Source organism: Camelina sativa, chromosome 2 (genome assembly GCF_030686135.1).
Source record: "Camelina sativa cultivar CO46 ecotype springtype chromosome 2, ASM3068613v1".
NCBI lineage: Eukaryota > Viridiplantae > Streptophyta > Magnoliopsida > Brassicales > Brassicaceae > Camelina > Camelina sativa.
Genome location: NC_141881.1, coordinates 13575121 through 13598422, shown reverse-complemented (window position 1 = coordinate 13598422; position 23302 = coordinate 13575121). Strand labels below are relative to the sequence as shown.

The following is a 23302-nucleotide window of genomic DNA, read 5'->3' as shown; positions in this document are numbered from 1 at the left end:
CGAAGAATCAACTTGGAGGAGCAAAACATTTCACCTCTTGAGTACTTCAAGGCCGAGCTTCAACCTACGGACAAAGGACCCGAGGTTAGCATCACCACTTAGGCACATTGAGCCGCGACCAGCTTTGGGAAGCTTGAATTAAGTGTCTTCACCATCACACCAGTGTGAAGACATCCCTAAGCCATTAGAAGGAGCTGTACTCTTTTTCCTACTTTGGGTTTGTCCCAATGGGTTTACCAAAGAGGTTTTGACGAGGCAGCAAACTCTAGTGCATCTCCACTTTGATCCCACTTGGCTCATGACTTGGAAACACATATTGACATGCTTAGGAGCCAAGGAAGTGAAGATCCTATCCACGTTCAGCCAATGACGTGGCCACCCTATCCCCTTCCCTTCTTTTCTTTTAAATTTCTTCTAGATCCCTCTATGACCGTTAGATTGGTCTTTGTTTTGCTTTATCTTTGCTTTTGCTTTTTGGCCATGTGTATGGTTTAGATCATGGCCACGTCCCTAGGGTTTTTAGAGTCTCCTTATGTAAGCCTCACTATATAAAGGCATCAACCCTCTTTGTAAAATCAGACTTGAAAGAAATAGAAATTTTCACAAAGAGAGATTCTTTGTTCTTGTCTCACCTCTCTCCTTAGCCTAAGTCCGGGACTTGGCTCTTGAAAAACCCTAAGAGATTCACAAACCGGGTTTGTAATCTCTTAGTTGACCGTATCAAGAGGAGAGCCAACCCTCTTGTGTCGTCGCATCAAACCACCTCTATTCCATCGCCCATCTCTTTCGACCCACCGTCCCAACCTCGAGTTCTCTTCCGCCAGCTCTCGAGTTTATCATCGATTCCACTTCGCCAGCCTCGAGTTCTTTACCATCAGTCCTCGAGACTTCCCAGTACCATCTCGCGTCGTTTCCACCTCCGTTTCCCACCGAGTCCTGCCATTAGCCGTATCCGCTCAGCCGCGTCCGTACGTTCCGAGAAGGCTTCACGACCGTTTTCACAAACCGTTCGTTGGAACCTCCTCAACTCTCGTTTCTGTCGTTTGAATCCTCTCTGGATTCGAACCCTTGAAGCTTGGCCGAGGAAAGCCCCACCGATTCTGACTTGACCGAAGACACACTCCTCCATCGATCCATAGCCGCGTCCGCAGGTCACATCACCACTACTCTACTACACATTATTCGGTGGTATTTTTATATTTCACTTGTGGATTTCAGTGCTCTAAAAATATGTTCTTCGTCTAATATGGTTTCAAGCAATTATGTTTCGAAAATAAAAATCTTGTAAACTATATATTTGGGTAGGTGAATTAACTCGACCACCAACCCGACCTAATTTGATTGTTTAAACTTTTATCATTAACTCGACCACCAACCCGATATGGTACTCGATCATTAGCATCGTGTGGTGTCTGAAATTGTTCATCATTTTGTTCTTAGTTTCTTGTCACCCGACCACCAACCCGACATGGTAATCGATCATCAGCATCGTGTGGTGCCTCAAGTTGTTCATCATTTTGTTCTTAGTTTCTTGTCACCCGACCACCTACTCGATCCGATACTCGATTGCTTGCATCGTGTACTTTGGTCGAGTAGTTCTTTGTTTCATCTTTTTTATTTTTGTTCATTCTAGATTGTTAGATAAAACTCCCTCTAAAACTTGGCTTGACTTGCATAGTGTTGATTACATTCTATCCGCTAGCATTACAACCATTTGGATTGATAACCTTTTGTACTAGAACTGCATAGGGAATTGATACCCTGGGTGAAAATCATGGATCAGTATGTAAGTGCTAAATTCTCTAATAAATATCATTGGCATGAGCCACACTCCATTTATTATATTGTTTATACTGTTTTCAGCCCATTTATTATATCGTGTATACTATTTTCAGCCCATTTATTATATCGTTTATATTATTTTTAGCCCATTTACGGCTAACGAACGTCTTAAGCGTTGAGTTGTCTGTCACACTCTAACGATACAATCTGTTACTGTTAAACGAAGAAAAAAAACCAAAGCAAGTGTGTTGCTGGATATTAGCATCCTTCATCAAGCCAACTTCGATCTCATATCTATATGCTTCATGGAAAAAACTAAAGAAGTGAGAATGGACGACGAGCAAGGGAGACCCCATCAATCTACCACTACCAAGGTAAAGTAACCACACTACTCTACTATACTACACATTACTCGGTGGTCTTTTTATCTGTCACCACTTGTGGATTTTAGCGTTCCAAAAGTATGTTCTTTGTCTAATGTTGTTTCAAGAAATTTTGTTTTGAATATATAAATCTTGTGAACTATATACTTGGGTAGGTGGATTAAGATCTTATTCAATGTTTATTAGTGAATCATTTGACTGAGACTTAAAAAGCTATAATTTTTTTTTTCTGGATGTGTCTTTGGCTGATTGATTAAGTTAATTATATGTAATCAGCATTTATGTTTGATTAAACCATAAAGCTGTCAAAGAAAACTTCAAAGAGCCAATCATGCATCAACATACAACTGTGAGACTTTAATAAGGTGATTTTAAAAATATATCTTTTAGTACTCAGCGGACATTTTGTTTACTGGCCTTTGAAACATCGCTCTTGTTACACTAAAGTCGTCGCCCATAAAGACAAACAAAGCTAAATTAGAAGTAAATAAACTGTTTGGAATAGTTTTAAGGTGAGACATTATCAAACTTATTATGAGATCCATCCTTTGTTCGTCCAAGTAACCGCTAAAACCATAGAAAAAATAATTATTCATGTAAGAACCAAAAAACTATGCATGTACCTAGAAAGTGCTTGGGTCATTACACAAAAAGATGTGTATGTGCTATTAGATTTTGTAAAAGTGTGTATATGTGCAAAATTCTCTAATAAATATCATTGGCATGAGCCACTGTCCATTTATCATACGGTTTATATTATTTTCAGTTCATTTATTATATTGTATATATTGTTTTCAGCCCATTTATTATATCATGTACACTGTTTTTAGCCCATTTACAAATAACGAACGTGTTTAGCGTAGAATGGTCTGTAAAGCTATAACGACACAACCTGTTATTATTAAACGAAAACCCAAATAAGTGTGTGGCTGGCTGTTATTATTCATCATCAAGCCACCTTTGATCTCATATCTATATGCTTCATAAAAAAAACAAAAGAAGTGAGAATGGACGACAAGAAGGAGAGACCCAATCAATCAACCACTACCAAAGTAATATAACCACACTATTCTACTACACATTACTCGGTGGTCTTTTTATATGTCACTACTTTTAGATTTCAGTGTTATAAAAATATGTTCCTTGTCTAATGTGGTTTCAAGTAATTCTGTTTCGAAAATAAAAATCTTGTGAAGTATATACTTGGGTATGTGGATTAAGACCTTTATCAATGTTTATTAGTGAATAAGTTGATGTAGACCTTATTCAGTGTTTAATAATGAATCAGTTGATGTAGACTTAAAAAGTTTTATTGTGTGTTTTCTGATATAATGCAAGTAAGTATAGCTTCATAATATCAACCGTAAGATTGAAACTACATTAATCGTGACTGTTGATTTGGATAGTCGATAACGCTAACTGGTTTTGTCTTTAAACTTGAACAAATAAACTTTATTTTATTTTTTTCCAAACATTTTAATAACCATCTAAGCATATCAATGTGACAACATAGATTCTGTTGGTCAATCTGTTTAGGTTGAACCATACATCTGTGAGACTTTAATAAAGTGATTGTTTTTAATATTTTAGTATTCAGTGGACATTTTGTTTACCGGCCTTTTAAACATCGCCCATAGAGACAAACAAAGCTAAATTAGAAGTAAATAAACTGTTTGGAAATAGTTTTAAGGTGAGGCATTATCAAACTTAATATGAGATCCATCGTTTGTCCTTCCAAGTAAGCATTACCAAAATTAAACCGTAACCGTATTTCAGACCGTAACCGGACCTTATCCAAACTGTAACCAGACCGTAACCGTATAAAATGGTTAAAAGCCGTAACAGTTAACCGTAAATATATGGTTAAATTATATTAACCGTAACTGTTAATTAACCGTAACCGTATCAAAGCCGTTGGTTAACCGCATAGTTAAACCGTAATTTGTTAACCGTAACCGTTTAAAAAACATAATAAAATATACTAATAACTATTTATTTAATATAAATCATATGATATAAAGAAATATGAGTACACTAAAAGAACATATTAATTATAAATAAATAATATCAGTTATATTATATCATCAAATAATATCAACCGTATCATATTATCAAATAACCATAACCGTATATAACTGTAACCACTTCAACCGGAACCGTATTTAACCGTAACCGTTTAACCGTAACAGTAACAACCGTAACAGTAATAACCGTAACCATAACAGTAATAACCGTAGTTAAGGTTAAACAAAATTTCTAACCGTAACAGTAATAACCGTAACCATGGTCATGCGTGCCTACTTCCAGGTGACCGCTAAAACCAAAAAAAAACAATGTATTCATGTAAGAACCAAAAAATTATGCATGTACCAAGAAAGTGTTTGGGGCATTACAAAAAAAAAGTTGTGTATGTGCTATTAGATTTTGTAAAAGTGTGAATAAGTGATATATTCTCTAATAAATATCATTGGCATGAGCCACATTCCATTTATTATACCGTTTTTACTATTTTCAGCCCATTTATTATATTGTGCATATACTTTCAGTGTGTACACTGTTTTCAGCCCATTTATTATATCGTTTATACTATTTTCAGCCCATTTGCGGCTAACAAACGTGTTAAGCGTAGAGTAGTCTGTCACACTCTAACGACACAACCTATTACTGTTAAACGAAAAAAAAAAAAATATAAAGCAAGTGTGTGGCTGGCTATTATCATCCATCATCAAGACACCTTCAATCTCATATCTACATGCTTTATCGAAAAAACTAAAGAAGTGAGGATGGACGACGAGCAGGGGAGACCCAATCAATCAACCACTACCAAGGTAAAATAACTACACTACTCTACTACACATTACTCTGTGGTTTTTTTATCTGTCACCACTTGTGGATTTCAGTGTTCTAAAACTATGTTCCTCGTCTAATATGGTTTCAAGTAATTCCGTTTCGAATATAAAAATCTTGTGAACTATATACTTGGGTAGGTGGATTAAGACCTTATTAGTGAATCATTTGATGTAGACTTAATAGGTACAAAACTTTTTTTTTGGATGTGCCAGATCTTGGCTGATTGATTAAGTTAATTATATGTAATCAACATTAATGTTGGATTAGTTTCACAAATGCCCTTTTTGACTGAGATTCAAAATTTCTTGTGCAGACAAGATCTGGTACTCGTGAGGGGTTGATAGATACGTTTGCTGTACAGTGTGGATGGTGCTTCAAATGGAGAAAAATATATACTCGGGAAGTTTTTGAGGAGATTAGAATGAGAGTAAAAGAAGAAGAGTTTGTGTGCAATACGATTGAAGGTGTGTCATGTCTTGATGATGCAGAGCTAGAATATGACTCCACTAGAATATGGGTCGTGGACAAGCCTGGCGTGGCAAAGACACCAACAGGGTTCGAAAGGGAGATAGTTTTGAGGAAGGACAACTCGAGAGTGGATGTGTTCTACGTCACTCCAACAGGGAAGAAGATGAGGACTCTCAATGAACTTGCAGCCTTCATCGATGCAAATCCAGATTTCAACCGCTTGAAGAGTTTACTTTCACAGCCCCAAAAATAATGGAAGAAACTATACCGGGTGGTAAACGTAAGAGGATCTCCAAGCCATCCAAGGAACATGAGTAATTTGAGCTACCAAGCTTTTCCGAGTCTCCAAACTTTATTAGCCTTTGGACTTCTTAATTTGATATGCTTTTTAAACCTCTCTCTGACTCTGGCTGGATCTTTATTTTTCTTGTGAAAGTTGACATTTCTCCTCTTTTCATTATGTCATACCTACATGAATCACTCTTACAATACAACAATCAACTAAAAGACGATGAGGAGAAAAAGAATTATAAAAAAATCCCTCAGTATGTACAAATATGACAAAATGTTTTAATAGCATAGAGACTGGTTGGGCGGATCCAAGCATCATAGTCTAGCTCTGTATAGTCAAGCAGCGTGTAAGTACAGTCCATAGGTAAGTGGACAGATCTAGAAGTGAAGGATTTTTTTTTTGTCTAATGATCTTAGTAGGAGAACACAAACAATGGTAACTGTCATAGCTTCCGAAGGTACAATCATTGATCTTATTGCCATATTGTGTGGCAAAACTGACGGTTTTTATAACAACAAAATTATGGGAAAGATTCTGTATTCTCAAGATGGCACTGAAGCCATGAATTCTAAAGGACTCAAAGAAAGAAAGTGGTTTGTAAATCTAACACAAGTCCTTGATCCACGTCATCTTCAAGCAGTTTGAGCAAGAGGTTCATCAGATGCTTCAAGCCTTCAAAAAACAAAATATACACCACATTCATAAGTTACTGATCTTACTACAATGATTAGTCGTACTGGACATATACGGGTCACAGTTACATTTACCTTTCGATTCCTTCTCCAACCTCGACTCTCAGAAAATTGGAAACCTTCACAGGTGAACCCACCTCCTTGGACAAATTATCCACCAGTGTCTGTGGAATAGGACTCAAAAGCTCCATTAAACAAGCGATGACAAGCAATGCAGAGATAATCATACGGCAAAACTTGGTGTTATAAGCTAAATCTACATACCTTAATGTTTATAGCATCGTTCACAATAAACTTTTGCTCCATTAGAGCAACTTCTTCAAAATATTTACGGAGACGCCCTTCCACAATCTTCTCTATAGCCATCTGAGACTTGCCTGTACTTTCTGCCTGTCATATACCACAAATTTTGATAAGCAAACTTTTCCCCACTCGGGTTGTGTCTGTTTACAATTTACAGCTCAGTTTCATAAACAATGAGGTGACGCTGACCTGAGACTTCAGAATCTCGCGTTCATTTGCTATTGCTTCTGAAGAAACTAGGTCTTTGCTTAAAAACAAAGGCTTTGCTGCTACAACATGCATAGCCAGTTCTGAGCCTACACGCTGAACAGCCTCTAGTTGAGTATTTTCACCTTCTACTTCGAGAGATACAATCCCAGCTATACGACCCAACCCTATTCTCATATAAAAAAAATAGTCAGAAAGGCGCATAAATATACCACAAAAATGAGATAAGTGACAAAGGGAACAACAAGAGACCTGGTTGAGGACTTGTGTGAAGATATGCAGAAAGGACACCTGCTGAAGATTTTGACAACAAGAAACCTCTCCTAAATTTCACGTTCTCCCCCATTATCGCAGCTACTTCAGTAACAGCGTTTGAAACCGTTGTTTCACCACTCACTTTTGGATGATCCAGATTAAGCTTAAACTCCTGAATAGAATCCGTAAGAGTGATTAGAAATCAAAACTGGATATCAATATCTCAGACAGTGCAAACATCAATCAACGATGTTAAAGAAACGAAAGGAAACAAGAGTGTACATAAAAAAAACTTACCTCAAAAAGCTCAGGTCCAAAAGGGAAGACGCCAGAAACTTGCTGAGAACTAGTTTCAACCAGCAAAGCATGTTTTGCCATAGCTAAAGCCTGCAAAGACATGTCAAATCTTGATAAGAAAAGGAACAAAAAACTCATCATTCAGCATAAAAAATAAAGCATCCCATGTAAAAATTGTTATGGGCACTAACCAAGTACTGAAAAATCTCATTTCTAGCAACAAAGTCTGTCTCACAGTTAAGCTCAATAACAGCAACTTTCCCCTCATTTTGAGCAACCGCAAGCATTCCTTCAGCAGCAGTCCGTGACGACTTCTTCGAAGCCAATACTTTCCCTCTCTTCCTCAAATCCTTCTGAGCAGCCTCTGTGTCAAATCCAAAAACTCACACTTATAAACACACACACACAAACAAAGAAAAAAAAGAACCTGTAGAACAAAACCCAATTAACTTACCAAGGTCCCAGTTGCATTCAACTAGAGAAGCCTTGACATCTTTAATAGGAGCACTAGTTCTTTCCCTCAGTTGCTTAATAAGGCTCATTTGGTCAGATACAGCAGGAGCTTGCGAACTAAAACTCCGTAAGAAGTTCCCAAAACCACGAACAGGGCTTGTTGTGTATCCAGACAACAACACAGAGCTCTTGTTCTGTGACAAATTTTCCAATTTGCTTGCCACAGTAGAGTACTCATTCCCAGAACTAAACCTACCACAAGCACTATAATAAAAGACTCCAATTGGTCTTCTCACTGCCCTAGCAAACGCCATTGTTATATGTTAATCACTTCTCTGCATCCAAAACAAAAAACCCTCAATTTCATTAGTATAAAAATCATTCCTTTAGATCATTCCGAAACAAAATCAGAACTTTAGAGAATCAAACGCATGTCTTAACTGATTCTCTTCTACCCAAAAACACTGAAGTATAGAATAGCTTGACTATAGAAATAGATCGACATGAAACGAGATCGAAATAGCTTAGAAATGGAAGCTTACCCGGCGATGGAAGAGTTGTTTTGGTTACTGTGATTACGACGGCGATGGTTTTGTCAAAAAGGGGTTTTAGATAATAAGTTCAAACCCATTAGATGGCCCATTAAGAGTTAGTAATGTCCCTCTTTTATGCGCAGAGTGTCTTAGCCACTGATACAGAACTTTGCATCCTTCACTGTGAATTAGTAAATTTGTTGTCTCAGAAAGTAAAAATATTTTCGATACCAAGTGAAGAGTGAAGACCATAACCAAGATGGAGCAGCTTCATTGAGCAAGAGACCTTGGTATCGTTTATTATATGCTTGATCAATCCTAAAAGTATTTAAAGGTTGCTTTTGTCAATAACAAACGATGTATTTGAAGAATTCACAACTCATTTGAGAAACTTGTTGAACTGAAACTCTCGAGTAAAAATTTTGTGGAACCAGAAAATTTAAACAATTACAAAATCCAAAACAAATATATTTTAGAAACAAACAAAACTTTTGTGGAGATTCATCTGTAGGACTAAAGCTCATATTAACTATATATACATCAGGATATGGTATTTTACCTTAGAAACTATAAGAGCAAATTTACATCACAAAGTGGGATCTTATTAAGAAGCCAACAAAAAAAAATGAAAAATAAAAAACTTTAGAACAACACCAAAAAGTAGTTCTTTTACCTTACTACGTATACCCATCAGCGGTATAATAACCCCCTAACCGCTGATCAAACCACAACTATATAGACCAACGCAAGTATAGCTCTTCTCTCTCATTCCCATTACCCCTTTTTGAGGTCAAACTCCAGCAGGATATAGATAAACTATCTTATAATCATTCCAACACTGTACGGTTAGATTGATGTCTCGATCATATCTCTTTGGGTGTTGAGCTTGTTGTTCATACGCAACACCGTTATAAGAACTTGGGTTGATACCTGAGCTTCTTCTGTATGTATATATGGATTCAGACTAACTGTAGAACTTTGATGGACCCATTTGAGCTAGCTGAAACAACCATATTCGATCTTTTTCTCCAGCAAACACTTGAAACAAATAGGTTGTTGTCCTCCTCAATCTCTTTACCTGATATAGGATCAATAGAACCAAACTTGTACGAGGTAATGGGCATAGGAAGAGACCGATGATAGGCATACACCTGACCAAAAAAAGAGGAACACCATTTTTCTCAATCCGAGAGATCACTACACAACAAAATACAAAATTATATTCATTTACGATGGTTTTTCTATTATCGAGCCCTTATGACCTGCTAGTTATGTATTACTATTTTTAGTAGCAACTGATCCGTTCCGTAGAGATAGACAGAATTATGGAACTTTTGTGCATCAAGAAGAAGTAACTCTAGAGATACTAATTAAGTTGAGAATCAAACTTTCACTCGGTGGCAATGCTTGTTGAGGGAAAGAAAGGGAAATTCAGACCACAAAGTTCTATAGGAATATCAATGTGTACCCAAGTATGTAGGAGCATACCTCATTTGTCTCAGAGCCACACGCTATGTATCCATCCGAAGTAGACAAACCAACAAAGTTCTGAAAAAAGGTAAGGAAAGACAAATCAACCACGATGAAAAAAAGAGAAACATTTCAAGGGTTAACTTAGATTTGAGTTTCAGCATTAGCTACCTTCTCATTTGTATGGCCACCAAAAGTTAAGCTGCAAGCATTGGTGGAGAGGCCACCATGAGTGGTTTTCTTAAGATCCCAAAGCTTTAACGTGTTGTCAGTTGATGCTGTGACAAGGGTTTCATTATCCAAGAATTTTGCGTAGCTAACTGCTTTGTTGTGTCCTGACAGTATACACCAAGGAGTTCTTAAATTTCGTAGATCGTAGCAGTACGTTCTGAAATCTGATGATCCAAAGGCTAGCAAATGAGACGACTGTGGAGAAAATTGGACACAGCACACGTTTGCAATGTTCCTGATTGTTCCTAAGCAGTTCCTCTGCACAGTCATGCAAGAAGATTGTCTATTAGTAACAAGGCTGATATACAAGCGTACCAACATAACAGTATAATCCAAAGTGCTATTAATTCATGTCTATGTATGCTAGATATCTCAGTAGGAGTAATTATTAGACGACATATTGTGCCTATGCATGTAAAGATAGAGAAAAGCATGCCTCATTGATGTTCCATAGCTTCACAGAACAATCATCGCTTCCACTGGCTAATTTTGTCGGACAAGCTTCTGAGAAGTCAACAGACCAAGCCCTCTTCTCATGCTCTATGAAATGTGAAATGGCCTGTCCTGTTGTCACATCCCATAACTGGATCCATCATAAAACATTTGTATTCATTAGAGAAAAGAAAATAAAGGACCCATCAAGTGATAACCAATCTATATACATCTTCAAAGGTTTATATACCTTGACAATACCATCATAATCAGAGGAAGCTAGGTAGTTCCTAATGTAGTTGTTCCAACAAACGCCGCTGAGCTTTGATCTATTTGGCATTTCTACGGCTGGATAATGAATGTCGACAGATTCGTTGAATAGGGAATTGAACTCAAATATCTTAATTTTCTTAGACACACCAGCGGTAGCAAAATAATCCTCGTCGCGATCGAATCCGAGAGAACAAATCACATTTGAAGTGCTGTTCAACTCGCTGGTCCTCAGCACAGCCCGGGTTTCAAACTTACTATGTCGAGCATATTTGCATAATCCATCAAAGAACGCTCCAACACGATCATCTGAGCTCCAAGTCTCGCTGTTTTCTACTTCTGCTACAGTTTTATCACAATCTCTTAGGAGTTCTCTATCCGGGCGTAACCTATAACGTGCTTCAGGGAGATGGGCATCTATCCTTGCTGCGAAATAAGCGCTTTCGAGCTGATTAATGTTCCTGATCAGTCTCATTTCAGGTACACTAGAAGCAGGAGATGAGCTAGAAGCTTCTTCCAGAGACAGAGGCCTTATGGCACAACGTCTCTTGACAATTTCTTCGATATCTGCTTCTAAGGACCCAATTTCTTCAGTCAACTTTCCAGCATGCTTCTGCCGTTTCTCTTGGGATATAAAAAGGAAATGCTGCAACAGTTCAGAATCTGCGTCCTCTCGTTCAATGGAGAAAGATAAACCTTCAGCATACAAATCCGGGATTCCATTGACTACTTCAGATTGTAAGATTTCCCTGATACAGAAAAACATCAAACTTATTTAGAGATAAAGCCAACACACAATCTCGACGAATAAAACATAACAGGGAGGAGACTATCAAAAAATACGGGGAGCTCGGTTACTACAACGACTATATTTTACAAAGTAGAACCTAACTATCCTATCTGAAGCTGTTTGCGAGACAATGTTCCCTAGTTTACATCTAGGAGAACAACACCTCCACATTTGGTGCATATGTACATTTCATGTGTGATATATAACAAGATTATCTTTTAATATCCCCACTAGATAATTATAGCCTAAACCGTCGACAGAAATAAGCATACAAAAGTTTGATAATGCGCTTTCTATTTATTGTAGCTAAAGAGCTTGCATTGCCTGGTTGATGGTCGGCATGAAGATTCTGGATGAAGTAACCAAAGACAAAATCCAGCTTCCTTTGGATTCTCCGACAGAAATTTGGGAGAAAGAATTCGGTGTCGGATGTCAGACATTGCAGCCTCACGAGCTCTTTCACATTGAAATTGACTAAGCAGCTGACAGAAAAACCCCAAATTAGAATATCACTCAGATCAAGATATACATTAACCTAAAAGCCATGCAGCCAACTGTACTGTCAACAAGAAACTTCACTGTTAGCATAACATTACGAACATGCTACACTATCTAATTCTATACGAAAATGCCTAGTTATGCTGTTATGCACTTGTTATTCAGACCACATTGCCTATCAACATAAGTCAAATGCAAACTGGAGCCGCGACACGTATGCCAAAATTTTACGATTGATATATTAGTAAGTGTAAAACCAGAGAAGCCAAACATGACCCGAACATGCTATGGCCCAGTTTACAAAGCTACATTAGTTTAACACATTAATTGTAGGTTCGGGGTAAGGGCTATGCGGTTCAACTCATGGATATGTTCACAATTGCAGGCAAAAAAATCTACAATAAAGATGTCATACCACAAGTGCTATTAATAAAAGTTCATCCATACCTCATAAAGAAGAATACCCAAACTATAGATGTTTGAAGAGGCTGAGCGAGTGTCACCCCTGAGCTCCTCAGGACTCGCATACCATTTCTCTTCCAACTGCTCATTCATTGAAGTAAAAGGACCGGTAGCTGTACTACAATGAGGTTGACTAGATCTAACATGAAACTCCTGTATTGCGCCATCACCATTTTCAGTTTGGATATTTACACCACCAGCTCGTTGAAACATTGGCCACTGTTTAGAGCTTGGTCCACTTGACTTCTGCTTCTTTGCAGGGATACAGGGACTAGAAGTATCTCCTGACCGTCTTCTAACCAGAGGGTTTTCGAGTTGATTTAAAGTCTCTTTGTTCAAGTTGCTGTCAAAAGACTCTTGTTGAGAACCTGAACCCACATACTTGACTGCATTTTCCTTGAAAATTTTGAAGACAGATGGCCGTAGGTCACATAAAACAACTCCTTGAGAATGAAAACAATCCACTTGGTCCATGATCTGCCTAAAGATATACATACATTCTGCTCTATTAATTTCCTGCCGCTCCGACTTCAACCATTCTCTCAGACTTAAACCTTCACCTCCACAACCTCCATGTATATCTGAAGGGTTAACACAAGAAGACGGTTTACTAGCTTTGGAAGGCAAATACGGCAAACCATCACAAGCCGCCAAAGGGATGCTGCTAGAAACATTTGCTGAAGTATTCGATACTACTAAAGGGCTAACAGAACTAGCTACAGTTTGCTGATCCACATTGCCAGCTTCAGATTTATTATGTGGCGGACCTCTGAATGTGACTCCCTTGCCTTTCAATGTTTTTCTAACAAAAAAACGAGAAAACCCAGACTGCGATATAATCTTTGTCTTGATGCCATCGTGGGCCAATGCCTCTAGTGGTACAGGATTCCGTTCAGCATTAGCTTCACCATTAACAGTAATGGCCAGTTGACCGGTCGAAGTCTCAGGCAAAGACGTTTTGCCTGGAATTCTCCAGATACTTGGTGTTCCCCTGCCAACTTCCTTCTTACCCAAAGAACTGCTACCAGGTAAATCACCATCTAGAGGAAAGCGTTGCAGAAACTGAGTACGATTCATCTCTAATCTAGCTCTACTACTTGGTCTACCAACTATAGCCATGCTCGATCCCTCACAAGTTTTAACAGTCAACTCCTCAACAACATCACCCACATCATTCGTATTCAGCCGGCTAGAACATGGTGCGTTTTCTACTCGGTCCTCACCACCATTCTTACCATCTAAAAACTCTGCTATGACACCATAGGAACAATCAGGAGAAGCCTCATCTCTTTCAACCTGAACTTCTTTGATTTCCAGAATTTCGCAGGTCTCCGGTTTAAAAGATTGGTCAACATTCTTGAATTGGAGGTGAGCAACATCAGCTTCATCAATCCTACTCACATCCCCTACTGAACCTTCATCCATCATTCCCTGTATCACTCAAAAACACAATAAAAAAATTCAACCACTAAGATCATTCCAAGGTATTAGTTACACCACCACTACTAAAAAGCCATTGATTGATTTGACAAAGAACATAATACTAAACCCCTTCAGCGTAGCTTCAAAACAAAGCCAATAAAGCAAAATCAACCGGAACAAAAACAGATCAGCTATATAATTCAGAAATCGTCTAGGTCTTAATCCGGAAACAAAAAAAAACAATCCCACTTCTAATTAAAAAAAAACGAATTCGTAAGAACCAATTCCACAAACATATAAGGACTATTTCATCACCCCAAATTAGGCAAAATAAGGGTGAAAACCTTCTAAATCCATCCGTAATTGATATTTTCCAAAAAAGAAAGAAAAAAAAAATAAAGTTTCTATTCTACCTGAGAGGAGATGATTAAGAAGAAGAACACGAGCCGTGAAAAACGAATCGCGGGAGGAAGCCAATCATTGACGAAATCTATCTAGCAATGAAAAAGAAGAACAAAGATCCACCGACGTAATAATCAATCGAAGGAGGAAAGAGGAAGAAGATAAGTAAACAAAGGCGGTGCGGTTGGAGAGAGCGAAGAAGCGAGCAGAAGAAATCTGAAAACAAAACGACGATTCTTTGAGTTTAAAAAAAAAAATAAAAAAACGCCGATTCCGATAAAAGAAAGTTTTCTAAGGCAGAAAATAAATTCTGACTGTTTTTAAGTAAGCGACAGAGCATACGAACACGATATTAGATAGAGAGAGATGATAATATAAACTCTAGGAACAAAAAACAATTATCCACATTGGTCCTTCAGTTTGTCAATGTTTACATAAATATACCAATACTTTGAGATTTAAACCTGTGGTATCTGTATTTTTATAAGAAATTTACTACTATTTACATTTCGAATTCTTTTGCAAGAGATTGTTTTTCAACAATTTAATTTTCACATGTGAGTATCGTTTTTAAAACGCATAATTTCTATTTAATGAGATGTAATAACTTCATAATCGATTATTTTCTCATCAATTTATTGCCACATTTATGTAATTTTCGAATCTAATTTTATCCTTTTATCTTTAGCAATTAAAAAATGGGATCGTTTAAAATTGTAACCTAGTCACCAGTAGCCTTGTTTAAAAGCAGGTGCACAAGAAGAAGAACACAACATATCAGCCAGAAGTACCAAACTCACCAATGCACATCTTCCACAACCTTAATGTGCCAAACCTCATAAATGGATGCTTTATGCATCCGATGATACTAAATGTCCTAGATGACAATGGCTTTCATGTATTCTGTAGCAAAACTTAACAATGTGGAAAGAAGATACCTTATACAATGCTATTTAATGGCATCTTTAAGGATTCAAATGTCAATGCACTTTGAGGTATGGTGTATAAGTATAACAGTTGTAAGATAGAAACTGTTATCTGTTATTATTGCTCACGAAGTTTAGACTTGTTCAGTTGTTTGTTATAGTTTCTCAATAGAGAGATCTTGATATAAACTCCTAGACAAAACAAAAGCATTAAGATGTCTATATATGTAAGAAGATTTCCATAACTAATATAGCTTAACTTAATGAGTGCAGCTTCTAAATTCACTTCTTCTCTGGCTCTTAGTTCTCTGCATCTGAAATGTTCTAAGACTTGTTGGAACTGCTCCCAGGACCTTTAGGGATTGCCCACTCGGGCCAGTTACGCGGCAGCTTAACCACAACTTCATAGCCGTCAGAAGATGATGTTGATGACGAAGACGAGGATGAAGGAGAACTCGGCGGTGGGTTATTATTAGTTCTCGGGGTGGAGGTTTCTCCCAATGCTCGGTTCTCTTTTGGTGAGTTTTCTCTGTTCCTGCATTGTTCTTCTTGGTTATTGCCCATAGACTCATGAGAGCTTATGTTACTCTCTCTTGGAGTTGGAGGTTTATCATGTTCAGCAGCATCGTTTTCGTCATTGATCATCATCGCATCTACACACAAAGAGAGACATAAACAAAAAGGTCAACACTTTATTACTCAAGATCAAGATTTTGCAAATCTTTAACTTACTGGACACATAAATGCCTATGTATTACCTGTTCCAGCGTTGTTTGCATTATGATTCACCTCATTCTCGCCTTGACCAGCAACATTATGATTCACCTCATTCTCGCCTTGACCAGCAACATTATGATTCACCTCATTCTCGCCTTGACCAGCAACATTATCAGTCTCACCAATCTCTGACACAACAGCACTCTGAGTAACCGAAGCTGCTACCACTTCCGCATCATAGAGCGATTCCAAGTGTTCACATTCCTCTTCAACAGCAACAATCTTCTCAGCTAACTCCACATACTTCTTCTCCAATTCAACCAACTCTTGTTCCTCTTTACTTTTAGCCAACAAAAGCTCCTGGTTCTTCGTCATCAGTTCATTAACCATAGCATCTTTCTCAACCTCCATAGTCTTCTTCATCTCCTCAAACGTCTTCTTAACTTTCTCCTTCTCAATTCTCTCTTTCACACATTCATCAAACAAGCGTCTGTTACTCTCCTCAAGCTCCTTAGCTTTCTTCTGAAGATGCAACTTAACAGCCTCATAAGTCTCCTCAGCGAGCTTAATCCTTTCCTGAAGACATTCGTAGTCTTTCACCAAAGTCTCGTGATTCTCCTTCAAGATCTCATGCTCCACCGTTATCGATTTCTCTAGACCAAACATGCTTTCTGTTCTTCTCTGAAATCGTCCGAAAACAAAATCCTGAAACAACAACATCAAAAAGCTTAATCCAAACTCAAACATAACCAAAAAAAATCTACAAAAACCCCTAAAACCCCCAAAGTTCTGTTTTTTTTTAGGCTAAAAATCCAATCTTTACCGATCATCAACAAAATAATATGAAGACGAGAGCTTTAAACCGACGATGCTTAAAGCACAAACCAGTTCTGAGCTGGGAGCTCAGATTGTGGAAAAACCAAATGGGTCTCGGAGGATTCAGAGAGTAAACACGAAGAGAGTATGGTTAAACCCAAGATTATCTAAAGCAAAAAAGTCAGGTTCTTTGAAGCATACAAGAATGTATATACACAAAGAAACAGATAAAAAAGGGATTTTCCTAGAGAAATACTTACGGAAACTTGAAGAGAAACCTAACGATGGAAGAAGGGAGAAGAAGAGAAGCCCCCTACCTAAAACGTTGATCCCCTGTAAATGAAGATGATGAGATAATGTTTGTAATTAATTAATATTATTCAAATTAATTCTTTAATTCTTATGGTAACTTTTTTTTTTGGGGCAAAATGGTAACTTTTAATATCTTTTGTGCTGTTTTTAGCTGCCTTGTCTATACAGGGATGAAATCTACCGTATCCGTCGAGAACTTTCCATCTTATAATCATTTTTTTTTTAATAGTTAGTATCAGTTTGTGAATATTTATTTTAATTTAACGGATAGAGATTATTTAAGTGAGAGAGCTACCCGTAAATTTTTTTTGTGGATATTTTAATTTTTTAAAGAATTGATAAAAAAATTACCCAAATTTTCTTTATAACTTTTTTTTATGAACTTGAACTTTTTTTTTTGTCAACCATTGGACTTTATAAATATCAATTTCAAAGTGGACCTTTACTAACTATACAAATTTGTCAATCATGTCATATGTTACCTAAAATTTTCATGATATGATTGTATTTTATGGAAATTAGTTTGACTAATGGGTTTTTAATACAAAATTATTTGTTTCAGTCGTACCCTCTTTATTTTTTAAATAATGTTCCAAAACTTTTAGAAATATCTGTTCTGAATTGGACATTTATCCAACCTGAAATCACTTTTATCCAAATTGGTGAGAATATGTGAACTGAATTAAATTACACTAATTTTTCAATCATGCCATGTTAAATTACACTGAATTATTCAAAAATACATGTTTCTGTCCATCTTTAATTTTTTTATTAAATACTGAAGTTTAGAAATATCCATTTCGAAGAGGATTTTTACATGACCCAAATCATCTTTATCCAAATTGGTAAGTTTGAGAAAAATTGGTGAGTATACCTTTAACTACACAAATTTTCCAATCATAATATGTTACCCATAATTTTTTCAATCAAAGTTTTTATTTTTATTTTTTGATAAAATCAAAATTAGTTTAAATAATAGTTTTCATCATCCAAATTATTTGTTTTAAATTGATATACAGATTAACGACATGAAGAAATAAGAGATTTTATTTGAATCAATTTCCTCCCACTAGACTCCCACGAAAAAATCATGTTTACAATTATAGTTTTAATTATTATTATCTCTATTAATCCATATTTTAGGGAAAATTATTTTGAAAAGATGTACTCCCTCTTTCCAAATTATAAGAGATTTTCAGATTTCTATGCATTATTTATGTTTATTTTGTATGTTATGACCATTTATATTATATAGTCTTTTTTTTCACTAAATTGATTTATATTAAAAAGATATAGTTTCAAGGATTTACAATACTGAAACCTTGACATAACACAAAAAACATAACCAAAAAGGAGCAGAAGCAATTAATATAGCCGTCCAAAAAGAACCCGCTCAAGCAGCATTTGCTTTTTCTGAATCAAACAACTGAGCAAGCCAAGAAGGGAAATCCATAGCTACGTATGATTGACGGCGATCCTCTCTCGTGACACTTTTTGCTATCAAGTGTGCAGCGAGGTTTGAGCTCCTGTCTTCCAAAAAGAATTTTCAATCCAAAGGGTTTCTCAACAGAGCTGAAATTTGCTTTACCTGGAACTTGAAGGAAGGCCAAGCAGGGGGTCTAGTAATCGCTCCTATAAGGTCATTGTCCTCCGAAGCAAATATGATGTTCGAGAAATTATGACTTCTCATACTATTTATAGCCCATAACCAGCATTGTAGGGTAGCATCCATCTTACCGCAAACTGAGGCAAAGGATCTTCTACTATGCAAAATGGTATCTCCTTTCTCATTTCTGAGAACCCAGGCAGCTCCAGCAATTTTTGAAGCTTTGTCCCAAGATGATCCTACATTACATTTGATCCAACCATCGGGAGGGGGAGACCAGCGCTTTTTAACAAACTGACTAGTAGTTCTTGAATTCACTATATCGATTTCTGCCAGGGAGTGCGCATGGAACCATTGTGAAACATTGTCACTTATCTTAGCGATAGTTGCAGAAGCACAGAACCATCTCCCCTCAATAGAGAACAGATTCCTGTTTTTCCAGAGTTGCCACAATATCCAGGGGAAAGCTTTCCTTATCTCCAGTGGGACATTTATGTTTGAGCTTGTAAGCAGAAGGTAGTAGACATTTTCAAACACCGATACCGGATCAAACCCGTTTACTGGAGATGGAAAGTTAAAGAGAGCCCACACCTGTTTTACAATGGTGCAGAAGAACAGTACGTGGTTAACTGATTCCCCTTCCATTCCACATCTCTGACATCTTGAGTCCACTTTTAAGCCTCTTTCCAGCATTTTATCTACCACTGGTACTGTTCCACTAACTGCTTTCCACATAAATTTTTTGATCTTTGTAGCAGTGTTGCATTTCCAGATCTTCTCTTTAATGGAGAGGATGGAGGGTTGCATCATGACCTCTCTTAGTAGATCAATCTTCTCTCTTTGGTATTCCGACCAGTAACCTGATTTGACCGAATAAGCTCCACTCTTTGTATGCTCCCAGATCCAATAGTCCTCAGAAGACATGACTGGTTTGATTTTGAGTATATGCTCGACATCCCTTGGGAAGAAGTGGTACTGGAGTTTAGACAAATCCTAAGTCTGAGTAGTTGGGTCCAACAGGTCTTTAACCAGCAGGTCGAGATCAAAAATGACATTTTTCATAAGTGGAGCTCTCATCACACCATCTAACAGCCACCTAGTGGTCCAGACCGAAATTTTTGCTCCATTCCCAACCATTTGTCGAAGCCCTCTTTTCAAAAGATTCCTCCCATGTAGAATACTTCTCCACGCAAAAGAAGGTCTATCCCCCAAAACAGCATTGAGGAAATCAGTGTCTGGGAAGTATCTACTTTTGATAAACTTGGCAAACAAGCAGTCTTCATCTTGCAAGATCCTCCAAGCCTGTTTAGCAAGAAGAGCCTGATTGAAGATTTGGATATCCTTGAAGCCTAGCCCTCCTAAATGTTTAGGGATACAGAGCTTTTTCCACCCAATCCAGTGCATCTTTCTTTTATCTTCTGTAGAATTCCACCAAAATGCGGACATTGCTGATGTTAGGTTCTCACACGTTTTCTTGGGGAGCTTAAAGCATGACATTGCATAGACCGGCATAGTCATTGCCACTGACTTGAGGAGAATCTCTTTTCCACCTTGGAATAATGTCCTAGCAAACCAACCTGACATTCTTGATTTTAATCTCTCCGTGATGTAGCTTAGCATTTCCACCTTGATTATATAGTCTTTTTTTAGTTCAAATGTTTAAAATAAATGTTTAATAGTAATATTTTCTATATAAAAATAACAAAATATTACTCCCTCTGTTTCATATTAAGTGTCGTTTAAGATTTTATCATACATAATAAGAAAATCATTAAATTTTTTATTTTACCCTTTTATTAATATTTTATACAATTTTTCTATTGGTCAATACAATAAATTAGTATGAATAAAACTGAAAATTTTACCAAACATCTACATAGAAAATAGAAAATGATATTTATTTTGAAACAAATAGTAAATCTAAAATGATACTTAATAAGTATTAAACAGAAGGAGTAATAGTTTCTTTAACATTGTGTTTTTAGTTAGAAAACTTAATAAAATTGGATAAAATGAGTACTTTTAAAAAGTTATCTATAGTTTATTGATGATAAATTGTAAATTTTAAAAAGGAGAAATTATTTTTTATTGGTAATGCATTTATAATCAAAATTGTGTTAGGTGTTAAAAAGGTAATGCATTTATAATCAAAATTTAATATACTACTTTTTTAATATGTATGAAAGCTTTAAAAAATGAATTAACTAAGAAGAGAGAGAGAGTAGCACACCATCAACACCACAAAACATTAATTAAGAAGCTTTAAATTCACATTAATCATTTTTGGAATTTGTTAATTCATTAAATTATTGCTTTATTAAACCACGTAGTCAACATTCCAAATTCCTTTGCTGACCAAAAAAAACCGTAATATCATCATACATCATCTCTCTAATTCTTCAAAAAATCCCAAAACGAGATTGAAGAAGAAGATGAAGCTAAAATGGGAATCAATCTCTAACGTTCAGCAAAACACATTTCTCATAAAACTCGTCTCTGCTACTCTCATCACTTGTCTCGCTTTTCGTTTCTTCGTCCTCCAATTCGGCCAATTTCACCCAGTTCATGTGTCGGTGAACAGAGACTCCGATCCTCAGATTTCTCCGCCGTCGGTTTTCTTATCGGATAACGAGGATCAGATTCCTGGAGGTAACATTAGATTCTAGCACAATCAAAACTACGATTTTCGCTGTGTTTTTTTTTTTTTTGCTAATCATGTATCTATGGAAACTTCTGAGATCTAGGGATTTTAATGTTTACAGTTTTGGGGATATGATCGTTTGTAATCTGTAGTGTCTCTAATTCATGAGCCTTTAATCAAAGATTATCATCTGTATTTTTTGTTTATAGTGTTTAGTTACTTATCAAGAGCAGCTGTGTTCTTACTTACTATACTAAGTGAAACCTTTAGGTTTAGGTGGTGCTAAGATATATATATATATATATATGCTTTGTTGTTATCAGATATTGAGGTGGAGAAGTGTGATTTATTCAATGGGAAATGGATTAGGGATCCTCTGGGACCAATTTATACCAATGGGTCATGTGGTATCGCTGTAGACAGTCACCAGAATTGCATCACCAATGGTCGGCCTGACTCTGGTTATCTCTACTGGAAATGGAAGCCTAACGACTGCTCTTTGCCACGTTTCGATCCTCGGAGATTTCTTCTGCTTATGAGGAATAAATCTTGGGCTATCATCGGTGACTCCATTGCTCGTAATCACGTCGAGTCTTTGCTTTGTCTGTTATCTACAGTAAGGTTTTTTTTAATTGTTGCTTGTTATCTATTTGCAGACTTTAAAAAAAGTAAAGATTTGTAATTGAAGAGTGTTGTTGGTCTTTTTCTATGTTTCAGGTTGAAAAGCCTGTAGAAGTGTATCACGATGAGAACTATAGATCAAAGCGTTGGAATTTCCCTTTGTACAACTTCACCGTATCCAACATTTGGTCACCTTTTCTTGTGCAAGCTGCCATCTTCGAAGACTCAAACGGTGTTTCATTAGCTGCAGTCCAGCTTCACCTTGACAAACTCGACAATACATGGACTGATCTATTACCGAGCCTTGACTATGCCATCATCTCTTCCGGGGAGTGGTTCTTGAAAACCGCAGTCTACCATGAGAATGCGAATCTCGTTGGGTGTCATGGCTGCCCGGAAAGTTCAAACATGACGGATTTAGGATTTGACTATGCTTACAATACATCGTTGCGCCATGTTATGGACTTCATAGCAAAATCTAACACTAAAGGCGTGGTCTTCTTCCGCACTTCGATACCCGATCACTTTGAAAATGGGGAGTGGCATAACGGAGGGACATGTAAGAAAACAGAACCAGTGAGCGAGGATGAGGTCGAGATGAAGGTCTTGAACAAGATACTGAGAGATGTGGAGATCAATCAATTCGAGAGAGTGGTTAAGGAGATGGGTCAGGAGAGTGGGAAACTAAAGCTTCTGGATTTTGCAGGAATGTTGCTGACTCGACCCGATGGGCATCCAGGTCCATACCGAGAGTTCAGGCCGTTTGATAAGGACAAGAACGCAAAGGTACAGAACGATTGTCTACACTGGTGCTTGCCTGGTCCCATTGATCACTTGAGCGATGTCATATTGGAGATCATACTGGATGGTCGAACCGGGAAATAACCGAAATGATTGTATCTTTAGTCAATGCCTGAATTGGTATAGGTCATGTAAATTGGTAAAGCTGAAGAGATTTGGTTCACAGCTAAAGTTTCCCATGAACCGGTTCGGTTCACCAAAGCAATTCTTATAGATAAATTTTATGTAAATCAGTTCGAAATTCCATTAAATTGTCTATTTTTTCTGGATTTGGTTTGTTTACTTGAAAATTCGAATGGTCTCAACTCTCAAATTCAATTAACAAAAAAAAAACGTTTAAAAACGGTATAATCTTCAGATAAATTGTGAT

At 37.0% G+C, this 23302-nt stretch overlaps 5 protein-coding genes and 1 long non-coding RNA gene across 10 annotated transcripts; 2 read left to right on the top strand and 4 right to left on the bottom strand.

Moving 5' to 3' along the window:
• The first annotated feature begins 4805 nt into the window (after nucleotides 1–4805).
• LOC104719299 (uncharacterized) lies at nucleotides 4806–5935 on the top strand. Its single transcript, XR_015578929.1, has 2 exons — nucleotides 4806–4993; nucleotides 5329–5935. It is a non-coding gene; the product is annotated as an uncharacterized LOC104719299 (long non-coding RNA).
• Nucleotides 5936–6231: 296 nt separating this feature from the next.
• Nucleotides 6232–8790, bottom strand: LOC104719306 (elongation factor Ts, mitochondrial). Of its 2 annotated transcripts, none has more exons than XM_010437210.3 (9): nucleotides 8525–8790; nucleotides 7984–8317; nucleotides 7721–7893; nucleotides 7530–7619; nucleotides 7230–7404; nucleotides 6960–7144; nucleotides 6732–6857; nucleotides 6543–6631; nucleotides 6232–6447 (listed from the first exon to the last, which is right to left on the bottom strand). In XM_010437210.3, exons 2-9 carry the CDS (start codon nucleotides 8294–8296, stop codon nucleotides 6408–6410), a joined length of 1191 nt encoding a protein of 396 aa, XP_010435512.1. In that variant the 5' UTR covers nucleotides 8297–8317; nucleotides 8525–8790; the 3' UTR covers nucleotides 6232–6407. The 2 variants fall into 2 exon arrangements, with proteins under 2 accessions (XP_010435512.1, XP_010435504.1); XM_010437202.3 differs by having other exon boundaries at nucleotides 8424–8550.
• Nucleotides 8791–8985: 195 nt separating this feature from the next.
• On the bottom strand, nucleotides 8986–14901 carry LOC104719320 (protein SPA1-RELATED 2). Its single transcript, XM_010437218.3, has 8 exons — nucleotides 14504–14901; nucleotides 12654–14099; nucleotides 12033–12190; nucleotides 10899–11667; nucleotides 10653–10799; nucleotides 10157–10474; nucleotides 10004–10063; nucleotides 8986–9666 (listed from the first exon to the last, which is right to left on the bottom strand). The coding sequence occupies exons 2-8, from the start codon at nucleotides 14094–14096 to the stop codon at nucleotides 9475–9477; spliced, it is 3087 nt and encodes a 1028-aa protein (XP_010435520.1). The 5' UTR covers nucleotides 14097–14099; nucleotides 14504–14901; the 3' UTR covers nucleotides 8986–9474.
• A 611-nt stretch (nucleotides 14902–15512) lies between these two features.
• Nucleotides 15513–17442, bottom strand: LOC104719327 (uncharacterized). 3 transcript variants are annotated; one of them, XM_010437233.2, is made up of 3 exons: nucleotides 17212–17442; nucleotides 16177–16840; nucleotides 15513–16071 (listed from the first exon to the last, which is right to left on the bottom strand). In XM_010437233.2, the coding sequence occupies exons 2-3, from the start codon at nucleotides 16799–16801 to the stop codon at nucleotides 15743–15745; spliced, it is 954 nt and encodes a 317-aa protein (XP_010435535.2). In that variant the 5' UTR covers nucleotides 16802–16840; nucleotides 17212–17442; the 3' UTR covers nucleotides 15513–15742. The 3 variants fall into 3 exon arrangements, with proteins under 3 accessions (XP_010435535.2, XP_010435543.2, XP_087338965.1); XM_010437241.3 differs by having other exon boundaries at nucleotides 17269–17360; XM_087482839.1 differs by having other exon boundaries at nucleotides 16959–17288.
• Nucleotides 17443–18809: 1367 nt separating this feature from the next.
• LOC104749301 (uncharacterized) lies at nucleotides 18810–19793 on the bottom strand. Its single transcript, XM_010470900.2, has one exon. It carries the CDS (start codon nucleotides 19791–19793, stop codon nucleotides 18810–18812), a length of 984 nt encoding a protein of 327 aa, XP_010469202.2.
• Nucleotides 19794–21154: 1361 nt separating this feature from the next.
• On the top strand, nucleotides 21155–23201 carry LOC104719343 (protein trichome birefringence-like 23). Of its 2 annotated transcripts, none has more exons than XM_010437258.3 (3): nucleotides 21155–21518; nucleotides 21834–22126; nucleotides 22228–23201. In XM_010437258.3, exons 1-3 carry the CDS (start codon nucleotides 21302–21304, stop codon nucleotides 23014–23016), a joined length of 1299 nt encoding a protein of 432 aa, XP_010435560.2. In that variant the 5' UTR covers nucleotides 21155–21301; the 3' UTR covers nucleotides 23017–23201. The 2 variants fall into 2 exon arrangements, with proteins under 2 accessions (XP_010435560.2, XP_087338955.1); XM_087482829.1 differs by having other exon boundaries at nucleotides 21196–21518; nucleotides 21880–22126.
• Nucleotides 23202–23302: the final 101 nt, after the last annotated feature.

What these genes read in the sequence shown, in the direction of transcription:
- LOC104719343 (XM_010437258.3), top strand. Translation starts at nt 21,302, where the DNA reads ATGAAGCTAAAATGGGAATCAATCTCTAACGTTCAGCAAAACACATTT. An exon ending in CGAGGATCAGATTCCTGGAG is followed by an intron (nt 21,519 to 21,833) that starts GTAACATTAGAT and finishes TGTTGTTATCAG; the next exon opens with ATATTGAGGTGGAGAAGTGT. An exon ending in TGCTTTGTCTGTTATCTACA is followed by an intron (nt 22,127 to 22,227) that starts GTAAGGTTTTTT and finishes TCTATGTTTCAG; the next exon opens with GTTGAAAAGCCTGTAGAAGT.
- LOC104719306 (XM_010437210.3), bottom strand. Translation starts at nt 8,296, where the DNA reads ATGGCGTTTGCTAGGGCAGTGAGAAGACCAATTGGAGTCTTTTATTAT. An exon ending in ATGAGATTTTTCAGTACTTG is followed by an intron (nt 7,620 to 7,720) that starts GTTAGTGCCCAT and finishes ATGTCTTTGCAG; the next exon opens with GCTTTAGCTATGGCAAAACA. An exon ending in TCACACAAGTCCTCAACCAG is followed by an intron (nt 7,145 to 7,229) that starts GTCTCTTGTTGT and finishes ATATGAGAATAG; the next exon opens with GGTTGGGTCGTATAGCTGGG.
- LOC104719320 (XM_010437218.3), bottom strand. Translation starts at nt 14,096, where the DNA reads ATGATGGATGAAGGTTCAGTAGGGGATGTGAGTAGGATTGATGAAGCT. An exon ending in AGCTATGGAACATCAATGAG is followed by an intron (nt 10,475 to 10,652) that starts GCATGCTTTTCT and finishes ATGACTGTGCAG; the next exon opens with AGGAACTGCTTAGGAACAAT. An exon ending in GTGGCTCTGAGACAAATGAG is followed by an intron (nt 9,667 to 10,003) that starts GTATGCTCCTAC and finishes TTTTTTGGTCAG; the next exon opens with GTGTATGCCTATCATCGGTC.
- LOC104719327 (XM_010437233.2), bottom strand. Translation starts at nt 16,801, where the DNA reads ATGTTTGGTCTAGAGAAATCGATAACGGTGGAGCATGAGATCTTGAAG. An exon ending in TGCAAACAACGCTGGAACAG is followed by an intron (nt 16,072 to 16,176) that starts GTAATACATAGG and finishes CTTTGTGTGTAG; the next exon opens with ATGCGATGATGATCAATGAC.
- LOC104749301 (XM_010470900.2), bottom strand. Translation starts at nt 19,793, where the DNA reads ATGTCTTCTGAGGACTATTGGATCTGGGAGCATACAAAGAGTGGAGCT.